Below are 19643 nucleotides of genomic sequence, written 5' to 3' on the forward strand. Positions count from 1 at the left end.
GCGAACCCCACCGACCGTAAACGAACATTTGAGAGGAGAGAAACGAGAGAGAGACAGAAAGAGACAGAGAGAGGGAGAGAAAGCTCTTACTGGAACTCCTTCTGCCGTGCTCCTCATTCACCCTGCTTCTTTCTCCTGATCGGGACATTATCTTCGAGTTCGTTTTGAAGGTGAAAGGCTGAGAGACGCGAGTGAGCTCGTTTTCCGTCTTTTTTCGCTTCTTGCATTACATGGTTTTACAGAGTCTGCCTCCTTTCTGCGATTGTGTGTCTCCAGACTGCTTTCTGCTTTCTGTCTCTCCCACAATACACCACTATCACAGCCTCCAACAGCGGACTCACCCGCACATTCGACACGAGACACAAAATCCGCATCACATTCTCATCTCACGTGAAGAAATGCAAAGAAATACGGCACACTTACAGAAGCACATGTGCACATTATTCGTCTATATAATCCCCCTCTGCGCTTGCTTTTGCCCAAACAAACCGCCTTTAAACGCCGCGTCGAATCTGCGCGCTAGATTTACATGGACGACAAATACAAGATGGACATGGGCTTCAGCTTTAGGCTGTTTTTTATACATTTTTATACATTTTACATGTATGTTTTAAACGCGAGGGGTCTCAGATGTACATCCTGGCGTAACATAACGACAATCGTTTGATAGTGTTTGATAAAAAGGCGTAAAACACATTAAACCAAACGTTGGGGGTTGTAAGTTTACAAAAGCCTAAAATGTGGCTTTTTAACCTTTCCTTACTCCACATAACCACATACAAGCACACATAAGCACACGTATAAACCTCCGTCTGTGTTAAATCGTGTTTTATACTGTGTGTGCTCGGGCAGTTGGCTGGTTAAACAGCAGAGCCGTTTCTGGCCAATCAGAACGCGGCGCCCGTTGTGCTTTTTTCCGCACCCGTTCTCAACCACATTCCGCCTCCCCTGCGCGCCGATTGGCCAGCCGCCTGCGCTCCGATTGGTCCACGGCGCACCCTCGCCCAATAGGCGGTCCGCGTGTGAACACGCGTCGCCGTCCAATCCTCTGGCAGAAGGCGGGACCTGCCGGAATAGAGGTGGGAAAGGAAATACCGTGTAAGCCTCTCCTATTAGAGTCACAACCTTCAGCTTCTCCAACAGAGAGACAGAAAGAAGGGTTGCAGCCATTTTCTACTACACTGGACCTCAATGGCCAAAATGGGTTTCCTTTGTTCTTAAAAGGGATCTAAAGCTTCATTTCATCACCTTTTTTATGGACTATCACACATTACAGTCTTCTCTCTGTGTACAGGATTTGAGAAGAAGGAAGAAATGTTGGACCATATCCCTTTGACATTTTTTAAACTTGTTCTTTTTTTTTTCCTACCTCTCTCTCTCTCTCTCACTCTGTCTTTTTCCAGGAATCCATCTTTGTCCTGGCAAACTAGGTCACGGCACACCCATATAACAGCATTTTGTTTCTAAAGTGAAATGCTACTGAATAAAACAGCTGAGTGTATAACTAACTGCTTTAGCAATGTTTTAAAGAGAGAAAAAAGAGAAAAGAAATACACATGAAAACTGATCAGCTGCTTTTGCAGGCCCTACACTGTGCAAGGCCAAGTATGAATGTGCCATTGAGTAAGTTTATCTTTATTGTCTTTGCTTATGTATAAAGGTTGAATGTCTTATATATAATTAAACTTTGGTATTTTTATGTGGATTGGCTGAGTATTATTATTATTAGTAGTATTACTATTATTATTATTTAATTCTATCTGGTCCCCCATGGCACTGTGTGTGTGTGAGAGAGGGAGACGGCTTTTTCTATATTCAGTACATTCAGCTGCATGCTGTTTTATCCATTTTTAAATTGATTGTTTCTCACGTTTCAGAAAACACGGCAGGCCAGAGAGAGAAAGAGAGAGAGAGAGAGAGAGAGAGAAAATAAAGGACGATTGGCCTTTTTGCAAAAATGCTGAATCACAGGAATAGTTGGTAGGTTAATATGGTGGTTGTTGGTACTAAAACCTTTCAGCTTTCACAGAAAACAGTGGGTCATCAACCAGACCCCACAATTTATCAGTCAGCAGGACATTTCACAGCAAAATAAGCCACGACTTAGTGCTGAAAGTACAGTTAAATGTTATATCAAACGTACAGTTCTCTTCCTAAAGCATGAGCATTATTAAGTATGCAGTGTAAGCCTAGTTGACCTTGTGTCAAGGACACGTTTTCATATCTGTAGTTTTTTCTTTTTTTTATCCCAACAGCACATCATTTAGATAGATTTTTTTCTTCTCCTTTTTTTTTGAAGAATGGACAACAAGCACAGAATCGGTGGAGATATGAAATATTTACCTTCACATTTTTGCTGAAATATTTTTATCAGGCCTAAAGGCAGAAGAAAGAGGGACGTTTTCATTCCCATCGCCGGATCCTTTAAACTCCTTTAAGGCTTTTTTCCCCCTTTTTTACAGTTTTAACTCCTGAGGAGCACAAACAAGAGTGCAAACCTTCACTACATCGTCAGTTTTTCCTGCTTTCGGTCTTTTTTAAAAGAGCTTTGCACCTGTGAGGAGTGAAACTGCTGCAAATCTTCAGCAGATTTAGTTTTAGAGAATATGCAAACCATCCCCCCTCTCTCCCTCTCTCTGTCTCTCTCTCTCCCTCTTCCTCAAGCATTCGCTCTTCATTTTTACTCAGCAGGAGAAAGACAAGAACTGTAGGTTTCCATCTGCGGACTGCCTTTATTTATAAGGTAATAATAATAATAATAATAATAACAATAATAGTAATAATAATAACAACAATAAAAGACAGTGCTCATTTAACTAGAGCCTAATTTCTGAGCTTGCATATTCAATATGCACCATCTGTTTAATTTGCATTGTTAAATTTACATCAAAACCAGCAGTAGTGTGTAAACAAAATGCAGTTTATTCCAATAAAGGTTATATTTAAAGCTCATAGCTGACAGTTTAAGTGTTCATCCATGTGAGAGTGGTGGATGAGTGAAGCCTGTGCTCTGTTTTTGTTCTTTTTTTCTTAATGTTAGTGTTGAATTTTGCATTTTTGAGGTGCGTGCTGTTTAATGGCGGATCTGCTGTGCTGCTGCAAAATGGCTCCTTCCCTCTGAGAACAACACCACACACACACACACCCAGACACACATCCTCAGAGCTCACACACACAGCCTGCGCAGAAGATTCACAGTGAATGTTAATGTAAATCCATATTTATGGACATATACACGAAGCAAAGATCATAAATATGGACTAGTTATGCTTTTAAACACATTTTCTGCTTTTATTTTATTGTTAGTTTCAGGAGGCTGAATTTGACTACTTTTTCAAATTGGTCCGTTCCACCTTAAATGGCACAGCAGTTGCATGCGAAAACCATCCCCCACTCTTTCTCTTTTACTTCCTCAAGCGTCTGCTCTTCGTTTTAGACAGAGAAAGGGGAAGAGAGGAAGCAGGAAAGAAAAAAAAAACCTCTCCATTATCTGATCAGACACGATTAAAATGTAAAATGGTTGCTTAAACAAACTGCAGTTTGCTTTAATTGACGCTAAACGTGCATCATTTGAATGCCCAGCTTGCTGCAATACATTAAGCTAGCGGTGCGCATTGGTGCTAAAAATAAAAACTGCAATCTTGGTGCTTTTTCCCCCGAAGAGTTAGACTTTAATCAAACTAAAATGATTCTGGAGGTTTGCATGTTTAAATAAACACCACTAAGATATCACACAGCGCACTGAATGTACCAAAATTCAGGGCTGACATTTGTTTACCTCCCCTCTGTTGAGCAAAACAGCAAAACGCGCCCAAAGCGCGTGTTACAGTGTGCAAGCTCGTGTTGGCGCTCGCGCTCTCTCTGTCTCTGTTCCAGAACATTCCGTGCAGGAGCTCTGCGTGCACACTGGAGCACAGAGGGAGAACATTTGTTGGTCTTTCTGTGTGGAGAGCTAGTTAAACTCCACTTTTGAGCTTCTTTTGGTAAGGCTGATGCTTTTGTGGTTGTTGTTTTTTTTTTTTTTTTTTTATTATTATTTATTTATTTTTTAATTAAAGGGAACCTCCACCTAAGTTTCAAAAAAATTTCTCCATAACATACGTGTGTGAGACACTGGGTGATTCAGAGTGGTTTGGTGTTAAATGGTTCAGATTTCTTTACAGTGGTGGTGATAGGAACCAGTCGCCATGACTACAACACTAATACAGACATTTTATTCACTATCCAAAACCAGTGAACCTTTACGTGTCTTCTGAGCTTTATGTGGAATATTGATTATTTGAAAATAGTGTAAAAGCTGAAAGTGTATTCATAACCATTTCATGTAATAACTTTGTAAGGGAGCTTTTAGAGGTGGATGCTGGTTCCTATCACCACCACTATGCACAATTCTATCTCTAGAACGGTGCGTTTCACACCAAAACACTGACTGACTGTTTACATCTTAACCACTTTATTATGGAGGAAATTTGAAAAATGGAATGGAATTCCCCTTTTAAACTAACAGCTCCATGATGCTTGTTCAGTGTCAGTGATCCATTTAGGAATAGTATCAACCACTATAATCAATGATAATATTTATTAATATATGCATGCTTTTTTGGTAAAAAAAATAAAGTCTTAGACTATTTGCAAACAAAAAAACAGCCTGTTTTGTCTTTATTAGTTTCTCCACTTTTGTGTGTTGTGTGTATTTCAAAGTCATCATGAGTGTGAAATTATAACTGATTCTGCTTCCATACAGTGATGTGAAGCTTGGTATCAGGGAGGGTGTGTGAGCAAGCTGAGGATTTTCTCTTCATGATAAGTGGGTGGGAAGGTGAAACATGATATTATTGGTTAATATCAATTTGCCCTGCCTGATATGGTATGATTAATTATATTTTTTATGACTAGAAACATGAACTAACATGACTTGACTTTAAACCTACCGAATCATTCTAAAACAATCAAATTCAAAGTAATGCTTTGAATCATTTCCTAAAGAATCATAATCGCACCTTTATGAGGTCACAGATTCAGCCCTTTTTATGTGTGTGTGGAGAAAAGACCTGCACTGTTTAAAATGCAGAAATGCCTCAGTGAGGCAGCCGTCCTCTTTAATCAGTACACACAGATAAGCTGCTGTAAACAGAGTCGAGCGCCAGATCAGCAGGAATAGAGTTTCTGTGGAGCTGCTGGAGTGGACGAGGATCTAAATGACCCTCTCAATCACCACCTCTCAGTGGGAGTGATCTCTGAGAATGCAGCTCCACAGGCTAAAGGCTAATTATCTCAGTGTGCTGCTAACATTAGCTGCTGATTCACACGCTAATATCACAAAACCAGCGAAGAATGAGTGAGTTAATGTTACAGTTAGGAATAGAAATTAGTCATTGAGAGTTTTAACTGCTTTAGGCTGAGTTAAACCCCTCCTAAACCCCTCAGGCTGCTGTGGGTTTAGTTTAGTAGGTCAGAGGTCAGGCAGGCAGTGAGGCGTCTCAGTGTTCAGTCCAGTGCTGTGTTCCTCTTTATCTCTTTACTTTCTGTTCCTACTCAGTCTAACGTGTGATTAGAGTAACAGCAGAGAGCCAATAATCCCCAAACCCTACCCTTAAAGTACACTAGAGTGATTTTAAACCTTAGTCCTAAACCCTACCCTTAAAGCACACTCGAGTGATTTTTAAACCTTAGTCCTAAACTCTACCCTTAAAGTACACTCGGGTGATTTTAAACCTTAATCCTAAACCCTACCTTTAAGGTACACTAGAGTGATTTTAAACCTTAAACCCTAAATCCTACCCTTAAAGTACACTCGAGTGATTTTAAACCTTAATCCTAAACTCTACCTTTAAGGTACACTAGAGTGATTTTAAACCTTAAACCCTAAATCCTACCCTTAAAGTACACTAGAGTGATTTTAAACCTTAATCCTAAACCCTACCCTTAAAGTACACCAGAGTGATTTTAAACCTTAATTCTAAGTCCTATCTCTAAGGTACACTAGTTATTTTAAACTAAAGGCCTTTAGTATTAAAAACCCCTTAGGGCTTAGGGGGTTGGGTTTTTAGGACACCTTTAGGGTTTGAGGTTTGATAGTTTAAGTTTTAGGATGTAGGTGCTTTTTTTGGTTATGGGTTTAGGGTTTAAAGTTAGGGTTTAGGATTTGGGGTTAGAGTTTAAGGTTTAGATTTAGGGAGTTAGGGTTTGAGGGTTGGTTACAGTTTAAGGTTTGAAGTTTAGGAGTTTATGGAGTTAGGGTTTAGGGGTTTGAATTTAAGACTTAGAAATTAGTGGTCAGGTTTAGTTGTTAGAGTTTAAAATTGAGGGTTTAGGGGTTAGAGTTCAGGGTTTAGGAGTTAGAGTTGAAGGTTTAGAGGTTTATGGAGTTAGGATTTAGGGGTTAGAGTTTAAGACTTAGATATTAGTGGTTTGAGTTTAAGCTTTAGGGTTTAGTTGTTACAGTTTAAGATTTAGGGGTTAGAGTTTTAGGTTTAGAGATTTATGGAGTTAGGGTTTGGGGTTAAAGGTTAAGACGTAGGAGTTAGTGGTTTAACTTTTAGAGTTTTAAACATGAGAGTGTAAAAGGTGATTTTTTTCTCATATGAACTCTTTACTCTCCATATGGGTGATATTTAAGTGTCACATAACATTAACAACAGTTTACTGATATTTTACTGTCACTGTGAAATAAAGCAAAATGAATTATTACATTGCTCTATTTTTATTTACTGATGTATGTTATGTTACATGCAGGATTACAGTAAACACACACACACAGTGTCTATCTGATGAGTTCTGTATGAACTGATGATTCTGCTGTGTTCAGTCTACAGCAGTTTAGCCCCGCCCATTCGGCCTACAGCAGTTTAGACCCAACCATTCAGCCTACAACAGTTTAGCCCCCCCTTTCAGCCTACAGCAGTTTAGCCCCACCCATTCAGCCTACAGCAGTTTAGACCCAACCATTCAGCCTACAACAGTTTAGCCCCCCCATTCAGCCTACAGCAGTTTAGCCCCGTCTATTCAGCCTAAAGCAGTTTTGCCCTGTCCATTCAGTCTACAGCAGTTTAGCCCCACCCATTCAGTCTACAGCCGTTTAGCCCCACCCATTCATTTTACAGCAAATAAGCCCCACCCATTCAGCTTACAGCAGTTTAGCCCCACCCATTCAGCATACAGCGATTTAGACCCACCCATTCAGCCTACAGCAAATTAGCCCCACCCATTCTGCCTACAACGATTTAGCCCCACCCATTCAACCTACAGTAGTATAGGCCCGCCCATTCAGTTTACAGCAGTTTGGCCCCACCCATTTACATTGACGTTATAAGAAGCGTTTCAGCCTGGAATGCTTTTTGAGGCAATCAGAACAGAGCTCATTTACATATATCAGCTTTATTGCATTCAATATATGAACTGTATGGACCGGGGAGTGTTGCATGTTGAAACTTTGGCAATGTTTACATATGACATCAAACTCTTTTATTAAAGGAAACTCAAAGATAATTCAGTTTTTGATATTCAAGAAATTGGCCCTTTAAGATGACACGCATTCAGCTCTTTTCACCGGTGCAGTAACGGAAAGTGCAGCTCAGTGTGCCCTCGTGTGGCGGAAAACGGCACTGCACTGGACACACTACTGTGGGAGGAGACAAACACTCACATTGCGGTTTAATGATGCAGGTTCACACTCACTCACACACATACACACACACACACACACACACATGGTGTAGAAGAAGCTCAGAGAGGAAGGGGAAGCTGAGAGCAGTGAGAAGGTACCTGTGCTACTCCCACATGAGCTGCTCCATGCCGGACCACCGGATCTGCTGACCTTCTGACCCCCAGAGGTGCGTTTTTTTCACTCACTTACATCTACTATAGACAGATTTCCACTATGATGATAAAAACGTTGTTTCTACTTAAGTTTAATCGTGAGTAGTTTTTGCTTAGTTCCATTTTAATCATTAATGTTTAGCTCCTAATTCTCTTCTTTGGGCTTTAAGGTAATTCTGTTGTGTCGGTTCAGCTCCTGGACTGTTCTACTGTTGATTAGCCCTTTCAGTTTGGAGATTTAGTCATTAATTTTAGACCAAAAAGATCCAAAAAGAGAAGAAACCTAAGTTCATACAGCTTCTTGTTTGAATTTTCCGTTCCATCTTAAATGGTGGAGCTTTTATTGTCACTCTATTACTCAGTTTCATGCGGCTGAAAGTGTGTACTATATCTAATTTTCCGTTCCACCTTAAATGGTGCGGCTGTTACATTCTGGCGCCAGGCGCCATAATGTAACAGCCACACCATTTAAGGTAGAACGGAAAATTGTAATGAGAAGAAAAATTCATTTGGTAGATGCTGGAAGTTCCACTTAAGTTCTATAAGTTATTCAGTATTTAGGTAGCTTTTAAGGGGTGGCTAAACTAGGAAGTTTAGAAAGTATTGATTTTCTTTTTAAATTCCTATTTTATTTCCTGTCTTTATGCTAATGTATTAATTATATTAAATTACAATAAAAACAGACACACATCTGCCTGTTGGCCTGTATTCCTTTTTATTCTTGATAATAAACTGGTTTCTACCTCATCATCTGACTTCTTTATTAGTAATAATCAAAAATATTTGTCAATCATTGATTCAGTTTGATCCACTGACAGCGTCTGGCTAGCTAGCTTGACCACGTTCTTGCTGCTGTGTGTGTTAAAGAACAGAAATTTTGTCATTATTTTGTTAAAGTGTCAGTAGTTCCACTGCAGGAGCGGTTAAGGTCGCTCCCCACACCTCTGCTGACTGTCTGATCTTTGACCCCAGGGCCTGCTTACAGCGTGCACCATGCAGAACGGTTCTGCGGCTGAGAAGACTTTTAACGGAGAACAGCTCAAAATCGTGATCGTAGGGGACGGAGGGTGCGGGAAAACCTCCCTGCTGATGGTTTATGCTAAAGGAGACTTTCCTGAGGTCAGAGGACAGATTATTAATATTAATGCTACTAGGAATTATTCAGTATATTCGACTGATTATTCAGCATCTACTATGAATTATTCAGTAGCGACTATGAATTATTCAGTATCTGTGATCAATTATTCAGTATTTATTATGAACTATTCAGTATCTACTATGAATTATTCAGTATTGACTATGAATTATTCAGTACCTATGATAAATTATTCAGTATTTACTATTAATTTTTCAATATATACTATGAATTATTCAGTATAGACTATGAAGTATTCAGCATCTACTATGAATTATTCAGTATCTACTATGAAATATTCAGTATTTACTATGAATTATTTAATATCTGCTATGAATTATTCAATATTTGTGATGACTTAAGTAACTGCTATGAATTATTAAGTATCTACTATGAAATATTCAGTATCTACTATGAATTCTTCAGTGTCCACTTTATTATTTAGTATCTACTGTGAATTATTCAGTCTCTCCTATGAATTATTCAGTATCTACTGTGAATTATTCAGTATCTACTGTGAATTATTCAGTAACTACTGTGAATTATTCAGTATCTACTATGAATCATTCAGTATCTACTATGAATCATTCAATATCTACTATGAATCATTCAGTATCTACTATAAATCATTCAGTATCTACTATGAATCATTCAGTATCCACTATTATTATTTCGTATGTGCTATGAGACCATCAGAGTTTAACAGCTTAAATTAGTTTTAAAAAGTTTTGTTAATGTTTCTTTCTCAATGTCAGTCCATTTACTATCACTTATTTTAGTTCCCATAAACTGTTTGGGGGGGGGGGCAGTTTTGAAATCTTTGTTCTTAATGATGAACTCAGGGAAGGAAACACAATTGCAAAATAAGTCCTGATGGTTTACACGCCCTCAGCCAGTTCTTACACTGTCATAATGCCTCAGCATATTAAAGCGGTAGTTCAGTGAAAAAGCAGATGTACAGAACCCCTCCTTTCCCACACGCAAAAGATCAGCCAAAACGTGTTCGGTGTCGAGTTTGCTTCTTTTGCTTTAATGCTATAATGAGTAATGGAAGATTATCTCCCACCAATTAGCATGGTGCTAACTGCATGACTGAATCATCAGACTGTGTGGAGCTGTTCAGTTTCTCTAACAGACTTGATGATGTGGTTTCTGACACTGTATGACTCACTGTTATCTATAAACATGGACTAAAGTACATTAGCGTAGCTAAAAACAGCAGCAGCAGCTAGAAGCCTGAATTTAGTCTGTACTTTAGTCCACATTTATAAAACACAGTTAGGAATGCAGTGATATGGGAATTGTGGACCAGTGTCGACATTGATAACAAACATTTAAATGTTGAAAATGGGCCTAACTCCACCTGCATTAGCACTACTGAGAAATATGTTATTTGTGTGGCATTACAGATGCAGTAAAGTTAATATAATGCAGATGTTTCAGTGCAGAAACACAGCATTACCTGAACATTCTGCTCTTCTGGAGTTCAATAAACACATCATCACATATCAGCGTACTTCAGCCTGTGTTTACAGATTAGAGCAGATCACAGCTTCAGAAACCACATAGTCTACATTAATGTTCAGTGCCAAAATTAAAGACACGGTAGCTGACTGTGTGTGTGGGTAAGCAGGGAGCACTGGGTAAATTTGTTGTCATCTTTTCTTTTAACTATGGCTTTAATGGTAACTGTTTGTGATGACGCTGTGATCCTCAGACGTACGCGCCCTCAGTGTTTGAGAAGTACGTAACCACGGTGACTCATGGAGGGAAACAAATTCAGCTGAACCTGTACGACACGGCGGGTGAGAGTTCACTCCTCTAACACGCCCCTCATTCTTCATCGGAGTCTGTTTAGTGACACTTGGCTGAGTAAACACTGAGAATGAACACTAAGACTGAACACTTAGAGTGAACCCTGAATGTGAACAATGAGAGTGAACACTGAATGTGAACATCGAGAGTGAACATTGAAGAGTGAACACTTAACGTGAACACTGAGAGCGAACACTAAGAGTGAACACTAAGAGTGAACACTAAGAGTGAACACTAAGAGTGAACATAAACATAAAGAGTAAACACAGAGTAAACATACAGTGAACACTGAGAGTGAATGCTAAAAGTGAACATTGAGTGTGAACACTGAGAGTGAACACTAAGTAAACACTGAGAGTGAACACTGAGCATGAACAGTGAACATAAACATAAACATGAAGAGTAAACAGAGTAAACACACTGAAAACTGAGAGTGAACACTAAGAGTGTACACTGAGAGTGAACACTAAGAGTGAACACTGGGTGTGAACACAGAGTGAACAGTGAGAGTGAACTTTCAGTTCTCTGATCTTCACCGTGAGGCTGTGCATTTGGAGGAGTTTTGTCTGTATAAGTTCTCAGTGACTGATGAGTCAGAGTTGAGCTGGAAATGCTGTGAGACTGTAACAGGCTGCTACAAGTTGGATTTCACTTTAACTTTGATTTAGTAGTTTCAAAATGATATAAATTCAAAATGAATAATTTCAGACTAAAATATATGTATATTTTTAGTTGGTTAGCCTGTGATCAGTTAGCCTATGACTAGTTAGCCTGCAAAGGTTGGCCTATCATTGTTTATCCTACATTGGGTTAGTCCGCAGTGGGTCAGCCAGTGACTGATTAGACTCTGATTGTTTAATCAGTGATTGGTTTAGTTTGATTTGGTTAGTCTCGGCTGGTTTAGTCTGGGTTGGTTTAGTCTGCGTTGGTTTAGTCTAGGTAGGTTTGGTCTGCATTGGTTTAGCTTGTGTTGGTTTAGTCTGCATTGGTTTAGCCTGTGTTGGTTTAGTCTACATTCATTTAGTCTTTGTTGTCTGCGTTGGTTTAGCCTGCGTTGATTTAGTCTGGGTTGGTTTAGTCTGCATTGGTTTAGTCTGTGTTGAATTAGTCTGGGGTGGTTTAGTCTGGGTTGATTTAGCCTGTGTTGGTTTAGTCTGAGTTTGTTTAGCCTGTGTTCATTTAGTCTGAGTTAGTTTAGTCTGAGTTAGTTTAGCCTGTGTTCGTTTAGTCTGCATTAGTTAAGCCTGCTTTGGTTTATTCTGGGTTGGTTTAGCCTGTATTGGTTTAGTCTGTGTTGGTTGGTTTAGCCTGCTTTTGTTTGTTCTAGGTTGGTTTAGCCTGCTTTGGTTTGTTCTCAGTTGGTTTAGCCTGTGTTGGTTTAGCCTGCTTTGGTTAAGTCTGGGTTGGATTAGTCTAAATTGATTTAGTCTGGATTGGTTTAGCCTGTGTTGGTTTGGTCTGCATTGGCTTACTCTGCTTTGGTTTAGCCTGCGCTTAGTCTGAGTTCATTTAGCTTATGTTGGTTTAGTCTGCATTGTCTGTCTTGGGTTAGTCTGGGTTGGTTTAATCTGTGTTGGATTAGCCTGCATTGGTTTAGTTTGTGTTCCTTTAGCCTGCTTTGGTTTGTTCTCTGTTGGTTTAGTCTGCTTTGGTTTGTTATGGTTTGGTTTAGGCTGCATTGGTTTAGTCTTGGTTTAGTCTGCGTTGGTTTAGTCTGTGTTGGTTTAGCCTGCATTGGTTTAGTCTGTGTTGGTTAAGTCTGGGTTGGTTTAGTCTGCTTTGGTTTAGTCTGGGTTTTAATGTTTTTCAGTTTTTTTCTTTTGTAAAGAACTGTGATGATGTAATATTTTATTAATGTGTAAACAGTTAAGACATGTAAATCATGTTGGCAAACTGAAATATTTTCAGCACATATAAAAAACAACAGCATGAAGAGACGTCATTTCCACAAACACACATATAAGATACACATCAAAGGTTTCATTGTTAATCCTGTTTTCTAGTATATAAAGGAGCTGCTAAAATGCACAGAGTGCATTTATTGCTGCAGTATAATATTTGCACTTTTGCTGTTCTAACCCATCTTGTGAATGTGAATGTGTCACCTGTGTGATAACAGGAAGTGGTTCTTCACCTTCACAGCTCTACTTCCTCTACATGAAACAGCTCTTTCAGACTGAATCTGCGATAAAGTCACAGCAGTCCCACAAACATCCGGAGAGTTTTCGGGTTTCACAGCCTGACACTCTAATCAGCTTCTAAAGCACAAGATCATCATAAAGAGTCATTTAAACTAAAGAACATGTCACACTGAAGAGATCTCACACAAAACCACACCATTAAACCTCCTCTGTTAAAGATAACGCTGTAAAACCTTTCACTATCTGCCAGAGGAGTCCTCCACATAAAGCGATAGTTATACCCCACCAATTAGCATGGTGCTAACAGCATGCCAAAATCATCACATAGTCACTGCAAACATGCGAGTAAAGCTGGCTTCACACTTCTAATTTTCCATTTCTCCTTAAATGGTGCAGTGTTGCATAAGATTGCAGTTAACATTATAATTGTCTTATTTAAAGGTAATTAAACTGTATTAAAGTAAAGCCTAAAGTGGTTAAAATGGCTGATTAACTATCTTGATTCCTAGTCAATACTTATTAGCTTATTAGCTCCCAGTTGATGACAGAAACAGCTCAAGCTCAAATAAACAAACATTACTCACCACTAAATGTGCTATCAAGTCAGAAGTTAGTAATTCTTTTGTTTTTTTTTTTGGAAGATTCAATAAATGCATTTTCTAATCATACATAAATTTGCCTTAAACCGATGATTAAAATCTTACCAAATTAAATTCCGTTGTTATGATCAGTGTAAACATAGGATTGTGAAAGCTAACGACTGTGGGAAATAATTGCTATTAGCTCAAATAATTGCATTAAAGTGAATATGTAACTGTTACAGGCCTTATTCAACCTAATGAGTTTAGTTAGAGTGTAGCGTGAATAATTATGCAGGGTGGAAAATGACAAAGAGTTAGCCTCAAAGCTAATGCGTACATAAGTACATATTGTATCCCTAATAAAAGTGTCAGAGTCAGAAGCCACATAATATATTATCTATAAAAGACGATAAATCTATTATGAATTGTTGAACAGCTGCACTTGATGGATTAGACATGCAGTTAGCACCATGCTAATCCCTTATTTGTTAGCTACATTAGCCTCTAGTGCTAAAACTAAAGAAGCAAACTTCAAACAATTCCTGTCAGATGGGCTGTATTTGGAGTAAAGGGTAATCTGTGTAATCTAGATTTTTTAATGCTTAATTCTGAGTTTCTGTCCTCAGCAGTCCTTTACTAAACGCTGTCCTCAGCGCTTGGTGTCACGCTAGTGGGTTTGGTTGTTATTGTGTAGCAGACGTTTCTGTGAAACTGAGTGACGGTTCCTGTGGCTGCTTTTTATCTGAGCTGCCGAACAGGAAGTTTGGTGCAGGATGTGGTTTAATACCAAAATTGTGCATTAAACACGCAATAATGCAGCAACAGAGACGTCGCGTGCGTCACCCAAACGCTTTCTGACTCAGTGCAGGAGGACATACAACAGAGCATACTCAGAAATATTGCAGGGCCGCTGGACTTACAAACGGAAAATGTGTCAACATTAAATCAATGAACTGTGTTTTCTTTGAGTTACTGCTTTATACAAAATGGACAAAAATGAACGAAAATGCATTTCAGTGAATGAAAACTGTTTAAAACAGAATCCAAAAAATTTTAGTTATCCAAAACAGACCAAAAAATAGTCAAATTTAGAGACAATTACTGAGCTTAATCAACTAACTGATAATAAAACAAACAAAAACAACCATTCTTTCTAGATTTGGGATTATGCTATATACTAAGTCTGATGTTACAACTGGTATAAACTGAGTCTGTTCTACATTTTCTCGTTAGGTTGAATGAATAACTGACTCTAAATGTCTGTTCTACAGTTTCTCATTACTCTCTGTGTCTGTGTACAGGTCAGGATGATTATGACCGTCTGAGGCCGCTGTCCTATCAGAATGCAGACCTCATCCTCGTCTGCTATGACGTCACCAACCCCACCAGCTACGAGAACGTCTTAATTAAGGTAAATCTGAACATGACTGTCTGTATGTGACAGAAATGATAATCAGCCTGGAAAAAACACAATAAACATTTCAATAATGAACAGCCTACAGCAGTTTAGCCCCTCCTATTCAGCCTACAGCAGTTTAGCCCTGCCCACTCAGCCTACAGCAGTTTGGCCCCACCCACTCAGCCTACAGCAGTTTAGCCCCACCCATTCAGGCTAGAGCATTTTTGCCCTGCCCACTCAGCCTACAGCAGTTTAGCCCCACCTGCTCAGCCTACAGCAGTTTAGCCCCACCCATTCAGCCTACAGCAGTTTAGCCCCCTCCCATTCAGCCTACAGCAGCTTAGCCCCACCCATTCAGCCTACAGCAGCTTAGCCCTACCCATTCAGCCTACAGCAGTTTAGCCCCTCCCATTCAGCCTACAGCAGCTTAGCCCCACCCATTCAGCCTACAGCAGTTTTGCCCTGCCTCATTGTAAGTTAAAAAGAGAAAAAATGCTAAAGGAGATAGAATATGAGCTCTTTAAGTCCTGTATGGGCTCTTTAACTCTGCAGTGGTATCCTGAGGTTCATCATTTCTGCCGAGATACCCCCAAAATCCTGATTGGCTGCAAGACTGACCTGAGGAAGGACAAAGAGAAGACGAGGAAACTCAGAGCGATGGAGCAAGCGCCAATCACCTACACACAGGTGAGAGAGAGAGATACAACATATAACTAAATACACAAATAAAAAGACTAATTAAGTCTGAATAAAATTTGTGCTACCTTTTATGTAATCACAGAGCGTCAGTGGAGCGATAGTGAATTAATTAATGTTTCTTCTGATCTCGCTGATGTTTCAGGGGGAGGAGACACAGAAGCAGATGAACGCTGAGCTTTACCTAGAGTGTTCAGCCAAATACCGTGAGAACGTGGAGGACATTTTCAAAGAGGCCACAAAAATCGCTCTGGCGTCCAGACGGAAATTACGAAAAGCCCGAAAAAAGAGAAAACACTGCTCCATCCTGTAGAGGCAGATAAAACCAGGATTAGAAGAAGGAACCACGGGAGAGTATTTAAAAAGTTTTCTGAACATTAAGAAACATTCAGAAACATTCAGTGAAATTTAGGAAATGTTCAGAAATATTTAGAAACTTTCAGGAACTTCTGGAAACATCCAGAAACATTCAGGATCTTTAAGGAATGTTCAGAACCATTCAAGAAATTCAGAAAACCTCCAGAAACATTCAAGAACTTCAAGGAACTTTCAGAAACATTCAGGAACCTTAAGGACATTTCACAAACATTCAGGAACTTTAGGAAATATTCAGAAACTCTCAGGAACATCTAGGATCTTTTAGGAACTTTCAGACACCTGAATGTATGAAGACTCAGGGAAATGCACAAGTTTTTATAATAAGCACTTATTGTTATTAATAATATTATAGCAATTGCCGATTTGAATATGAATTAACATTGTAATGGTCAGGCCTGTCTGACCCTCAGCGGTTCTGACCGACGTTCTCCACAGGTGCTAAAGGGCAGAAATGTTTTGCACTGATACAGCGGTCACTCAGGGGTCAGTGGGAGATGACCTGCTGATATTTGCTGCTATCGGCCCAGCAGTGTTCCACTGGACATCAACTGTTTACTCGCACTGTAACTCTCCTCTCCAGACTCCGCCCACTGATGTGCTCCATCATAGCTACTGCTGTGAAGCTGAACGAGCTTTACTGAGCGCTGATGAGAATCTACAGCTGGCATGACAAGCAGTTTTCGAAAATTGATAAATCGGGACAAAGTTATTGATAAATATCAATATTTTTATTTTTTAAAACCCCATATTCTGGATTTCTAGGACAGTTTCTGTTTACGCCAGAGGGGGCGCCAAATCCCAACACTGCAAGAAATGATGTTTTAGAGTGAGACGATCTTAAATCTAATTAACATATGTCATATTTCTCATTTTGCGATTGATGTACACTCTCAAAAAAGATGGTTCTTCAAGGGTTCTCGTAAAGAAAATGGTTCTATTTAGAACCATAAACATTTTAAAGAACGTCTGCATGGTGAAATGGTCCTTCAGATTGATTAAGAATGTGTTGTATATGGTTCAATGTAGAACCTTTTTGAAAAGGGCTCTATATAGCACCAACAAGGGTTCTGCTATTGTTAAAACCATCTTTTAGAAGAGTGTATTAGATTAGAGTATTAGATTATTTAACTGATTTCTAGGCATGTTTACTTGTTTTACGTCATTTTAACACAGTGGCGTAATATTTTGCTCGTGACTGAGATAATCTTACAACCTCACAACAGTCACTGTTGAAGAGCGTGTTGGTGGGCGGAGCCTGCAGATGGCAATTACAGTACATTCCAACAGTTTCCTGTGATAGAGAAGTGCTGTGGCGTCATTCCACCTGTGTAATCACACGTTAATGCTGTGCAATCGCTGATTTTCCACATTAGCTGAAGCTGCTTCTAGTAGTAAAAAGAGGAAGGACTGATGTCAGAATATAACCTCACAGTTTGTGTTTAGTTTAGTGTCAGTGTTCATCCCTGAGCCCTATGATATTTTAGAGCTTACAGTCATTTTTCTGTACTTGAAGGTAAATTCCATTGTCTTTTCAAAATGTCTGCATTATTAACCCTCCTGTTATGTTCAGCTGTGAAGAACAGTAGTACTGTTCCAGGTCAAATTGATCTGATGCATGTTTAACCATCCAAAAGTAGTTAAAAACATATTTTAAACATTATCTTTAGCTCAATTAATATAAATTTAATCAATATTGAGTGTAAACAAGTTTATCACCCCTTACAAATCATGTTTACTTATAATAATTCACTTGTTTTTCATTAAAAAAAAGACATTACAACTAGACATTCAGCACATTATTTTATTTATCATTGTTTACACGTTTTCAACATTTTTGACATATTTTCTGTCATTATGTTCATTAAAACAAACGAAACATGTTCTGGGTCAAACCAGCTCTGTTCTGACCACTTCAAATCAAATCACACTAAATGAGCCATAAGTCCAGCAGAAGAGGTTTAATCCTATAAAAATTAAAATATTTTTCTTTTGAATTGGGTGAGTTTGACCCACAACATAACAGGAGGGTTAAGATGTAAACAGAGTTGTTCAGAGTGGTTTGGTGTGAAATGCTCTGTTCTAGTGAAACTTACTGAGTCAGAATTGTTCATAGTGGTGGTGATGGGAACCAGACGTCCACCTCTAAAAGCTCCCTCACAGAAAGGTACTACATGAAATGCTTATGAATTCACTGCCTGATGTCTTAGACACTGTTATATGATAGTTTTAAGGCAAAATCGTCCCCAAATAAAACTTATTATTTCAGATTTTCCACTATTTTCCCATCATCAACATTCCATATAAAACTCAGAAGACACGTGTAGGTTCACTGGTGGTTTTAGATAGTGAATAAAATGTCTATTTGTGTTGTAGTCATGGCGACTCCTGGTCCCTATCACCACCACTGTAAAGAAATCTGAACCATTTCACACCAAACCACTCTGAATCACTCTGTTTACATCTCACACACTCAGTTATGGAGGGATTCGAAGGAAATTGATTCAGTAATCTGGAGTGACTTCACTCAGAAAGTTCTGAGCCTGACTAAAAGCAGCCAAACTACTTTTTTACTGCTGTGTGTTCATGTTGAGAATTATGTCAACAAACGGAGGCGCCTAAAACAGAAGCGAGATCAGCTCTCCGGTTCTTCTGCTTCTTTAAATCTGTCAGTGTTTCAGTCTGATTCAGTCTGAGCTGAGAGCAGTGCAGTGATGCTTTACACCATGGGTGTCCAGTCTTATCCGCAGAGGGTCAGTGTGGCTGCTGGTTTTCACTCCAACAAAGCGGGAGATCACCTGACGAAATGTTTGAAGACTGAGACTAACTGATTGAACAAGTAGAATCAGGTGTGCTTCAGCTTGTTTGAGGTGAAAACCTGCAGCCACACTGGCCCTTTGCAAATAAGATTGGACACCCCTGCTTTACAGCAACTCGCATTCTGTGTGTGTGTGTGTGTGAGAGTGTGTGTGTGTGTTAGTTCTACACTGCGAAAAATGTTTTCTATGTATGTAGTACTCCTCCTGTTGAGATGGCTGTAAGCTTATAATAAGATTATAACTTATTTCTAGACATTTTAACATTTTAAGTAATTTTAATTAGTCAGATTATCTCACTCTATTGGCAGATTCAAGAATATTTCTTACAACAAGCAAAATTATCTGCCAATGTAGTGAAATAACTTCAATCTTCAATTAAAAAAAATCACTATAAACAAGTAAAACATCTAAAATTGTTAGTTAAATAATTGTTAAATAAGCTTAGTTAATACTACACTCTGAGAAAATATGGTTCTTTAAGGGTTCTCTAGTAAAGACAATAGAACCATGAACTCTCAATGAAGCATTTGCATGCTTAAATGGTTTTCTGCATGGTGATATTGTTCTTCAGATTGATGGAGAATGTGTTGGTTCTGTACAGCACATTGACATTGTAACAATAGCAGAACCCTTTTGGGTGCTACATAGAACCATTTTCAAAAGGATTCTATATAGAACTATCTACAGCACTTTCATGCACATTTTCCTGTCAGTTTCACCATGCAAAAGGTCCTTTGAGTGTTCATGGTTCTATGTAGAACCGTTGTCTTTACTAAAGAACCCTTAAAGAAACATCTTTTTTAAGAGTGAATAATTTCACTTGGCAAGACATCGTTTTTGGCAGTGTAGTAAGTCAGGCTAGTT

The 19643-nt window shown here is 39.0% G+C and overlaps 2 protein-coding genes and 1 long non-coding RNA gene across 3 annotated transcripts in view; 2 read left to right on the forward strand and 1 right to left on the reverse strand.

Annotated features, from left to right (window-relative positions):
• setd1ba (SET domain containing 1B, histone lysine methyltransferase a) overlaps positions 1-886 on the reverse strand; it is a 33601-nt gene extending 32715 nt beyond the window's left edge. The window contains 1 exon segment of the mRNA XM_036594992.1: positions 91-886. Within this exon segment, the coding sequence (XP_036450885.1) occupies positions 91-148 (58 nt within the window). The 5' untranslated portion in view covers positions 149-886.
• A 239-nt stretch (positions 887-1125) lies between these two features.
• On the forward strand, positions 1126-3240 carry LOC118824929. Its single transcript, XR_005008633.1, has 2 exons — positions 1126-2743; positions 3063-3240. It is a non-coding gene; the product is annotated as an uncharacterized LOC118824929 (long non-coding RNA).
• A 4431-nt stretch (positions 3241-7671) lies between these two features.
• rhof (ras homolog family member F) lies at positions 7672-18195 on the forward strand. The gene is made up of 6 exons (XM_036595208.1): positions 7672-7832; positions 8791-8937; positions 10671-10758; positions 14792-14901; positions 15442-15576; positions 15731-18195. Exons 2-6 carry the CDS (start codon positions 8812-8814, stop codon positions 15896-15898), a joined length of 627 nt encoding a protein of 208 aa, XP_036451101.1. The 5' UTR covers positions 7672-7832; positions 8791-8811; the 3' UTR covers positions 15899-18195.
• Positions 18196-19643: the final 1448 nt, after the last annotated feature.

Source organism: Colossoma macropomum, unplaced genomic scaffold (genome assembly GCF_904425465.1).
Source record: "Colossoma macropomum unplaced genomic scaffold, Colossoma_macropomum, whole genome shotgun sequence".
Lineage (NCBI taxonomy): Eukaryota > Metazoa > Chordata > Actinopteri > Characiformes > Serrasalmidae > Colossoma > Colossoma macropomum.

What these genes read in the sequence shown, in the direction of transcription:
- rhof (XM_036595208.1), top strand. Translation starts at nt 8,812, where the DNA reads ATGCAGAACGGTTCTGCGGCTGAGAAGACTTTTAACGGAGAACAGCTC. An exon ending in GAACCTGTACGACACGGCGG is followed by an intron (nt 10,759 to 14,791) that starts GTGAGAGTTCAC and finishes GTCTGTGTACAG; the next exon opens with GTCAGGATGATTATGACCGT. An exon ending in CGCCAATCACCTACACACAG is followed by an intron (nt 15,577 to 15,730) that starts GTGAGAGAGAGA and finishes CTGATGTTTCAG; the next exon opens with GGGGAGGAGACACAGAAGCA.